The following is a 2500-nucleotide window of genomic DNA, read 5'->3' on the forward strand; positions in this document are numbered from 1 at the left end:
ACACCCGGAAAAGTAAAGGATTAACTGTAACCATGACACTGCGTCTATACCGAACGTGAAACAAACAATGGATAGTGAGTTAGGAGAAATTTATAGTGGACTGAAATGATAAATGACTTTTTACAATAGAATCACAACTCTACGTTATAAATACCCGGGAAGTAAAAGATAAACTGTAACCATGACACGCTGCTCCTCTACCGAACGTCGAACAAACAGTGAGAGTGAGGAGAATTTTATAATGAAGTGCAACAATACATGACTTTTCACAGTAGAGTTACCACATAGCAAATCTTCCTTAGGTTAGGATCACCGGCAGAAGTTAAAACCAGCAATACAACAAACAACAAGGACACACTGAGCTGACCGTACGTGAAACAAAACAGTGAAAGTGGGAGCGCAATAATTCCCCATTAGATTTACCACACAACCGTTTTTCTCGGGTTACGAACACCAGGAAAATTAACAAGGACACACTCAGCTTGCAGAACTTGATGCAAACAGTAAAATTCTAAGGATGAGTAATGATTTAATTGACTTCTCGGAATAATGAACACACAAACATTTCTCTTGATAATGAATACAATAAGTAAGTGAATGAATAAATATGTAAATAATGAGTATATTGGTTTATTGATCATTTGTAGAGACGTTTAATTGTATATCATATGTGAAGAAAACGTTCCAATAATAATATGTAAGTTCATTAAAAGTTTACATTATTTCAAAGGTCATTTCAGTTTCTTATATATGACAAGCTCTATTGAAAAAGAAAACGGTGAAAGAAACAATAGGAAGCAGAAAATCGAAAGTGAAGAAAAAAGATCGAAAGAAAACACACGGAAAGGAGATTAAAAAGGAGACACTAGGTAAGGAGAAAGAAGTAATAAATAAATAAATAAATAAATAAATAAATAAATAAATAAGTAAAATAAAAAGCACACGAAGAGAAAAAAATAGAAAATAAGGAAAGAAAGGAGAAAAGAAGAAAAACCCAAAGAATAAACAAAATAAATAAAAAAATAATTACAGATAAAGAATAAAACACTCAACACACACACACACACACACACACACACACACACACACACACACACACACACACACACACACACACATGCAAACACACACAGAGGAAGACCGTCTTACTTTTTCCTGGAGATGCAGATGACAACTTGAGGCATCGGCGTCGTAACCACCACTACTGCCACCACCACAACCACCGGCAGAGGCCCAAAGACAACCACCACCACCACTACCACACAGGTACTCAGCTCCCCAAACACCTCCGGACCAGGCAGAGAATCCGAGTACACCCACTAGCACCACCGCGCACATATAGGCACCCACACTCACACACACGCGCGCGCCAGTAGATACAAAGTTGCGTGTATAGGTTTTGCTATACTGGTGCACACAGGCGCTAGTCAAATGAGTTACGTTCTACCTGTGCGCTCACCTGGGAGAGACTACCTGTACTTGTATATACACCATTGCTTCTGACCTCGACATGCTCTCTCTCTCTCTCTCCCCCTCTCGCTCTCAACTTATTTTTTTTCCCGTATCTCTTACTCACCTCCACAGCTCTCTCTCTCTCTAATCTCCTAGTTAGGAAATAGCTCGGTGGTTGCGTATACAGTGTGTGTGTGTGTGTGTGTGACGCGGCGGCCTCCTCCCGGCGCCAGGTAATGAGGTAATGAGCAGTAGCCAGGTGGTGATTCACAGGTAAGCGTTAATTGTGTCATGAAGCTTCGATGCGTTAAGGAATTGTTGTTGTTGTTGTTGTTGTTGCTGTACTTGTTGGTTTATGTGTGGTAGTGACCTTCGTTTGTGTACGTTTGTGTACGGGCGGACGAGCACACACACACACAGACAAACACACACACACACACACACAGAGAGAGAGAGAGAGAGAGAGAGAGAGAGAGAGAGAGAGAGAGAGAGAGAGAGAGAGAGAGAGAGAGAGAGAGAGAGAAACTAAAAAAAAAAAGAATAATAATAAATAAAGCATACAAACGAACAAACAAAAATCACACAACTTAACAACCAACACCATGTCACGACAAAATCTCGAAATATTTACTCGGTGCTTATCAGTGACCTCTCTTCCCCCTTATCAAAGCATCATCATTCACCCATATACACTCACCTTACTGTCACTGTCTCCAATCCTCCACTCCACTCCTGAGCGGCGTCCTCATCTCCTCCCTCTCCCGCCGCCGCCTGCCTTACTTGCTTCTGTCTCCAAATGTCACCATGAAAGTTTAACTCTGCAATCACAAAGCAAATCCAGCTTACGGCGGTGACCTAGCGGGGGGCGAGGAGAAACAAGGCTGACTTACATAATACTCTATAGTTGGGTTAGTTGAGGTTTTGTTGGGTTAATTTGGAGGGTGCAAAGTTGTTTAATATGCGTAAAGATTTTCTTGTAAGTGTCTCCCTTATAAACATCACAGCACTTTTCTCAACTAAACTGGCATGTGTATATATTTATTTCCTC

General features: G+C 40.8%; 1 protein-coding gene across 2 annotated transcripts in view; it reads right to left on the reverse strand.

The window, feature by feature from the left end:
* The window catches only part of LOC123505592 (casein kinase I-like), a 103568-nt gene extending 102260 nt beyond the window's left edge, over positions 1–1308 (reverse strand). Inside the window, exon 1 of one of the 2 annotated variants that reach the window (XM_045257088.1) lies at positions 1150–1308. In XM_045257088.1, the coding sequence (XP_045113023.1) occupies positions 1150–1184 (35 nt within the window). In that variant the 5' untranslated portion in view covers positions 1185–1308. The remainder of the gene's footprint in view (positions 1–1149) is intronic. The other variant, XM_045257091.1, reaches the window with a different exon arrangement.
* Between the last annotated feature and the right edge of the window lie 1192 nt (positions 1309–2500).

This window comes from Portunus trituberculatus, chromosome 18 (genome assembly GCF_017591435.1).
Source record: "Portunus trituberculatus isolate SZX2019 chromosome 18, ASM1759143v1, whole genome shotgun sequence".
NCBI lineage: Eukaryota > Metazoa > Arthropoda > Malacostraca > Decapoda > Portunidae > Portunus > Portunus trituberculatus.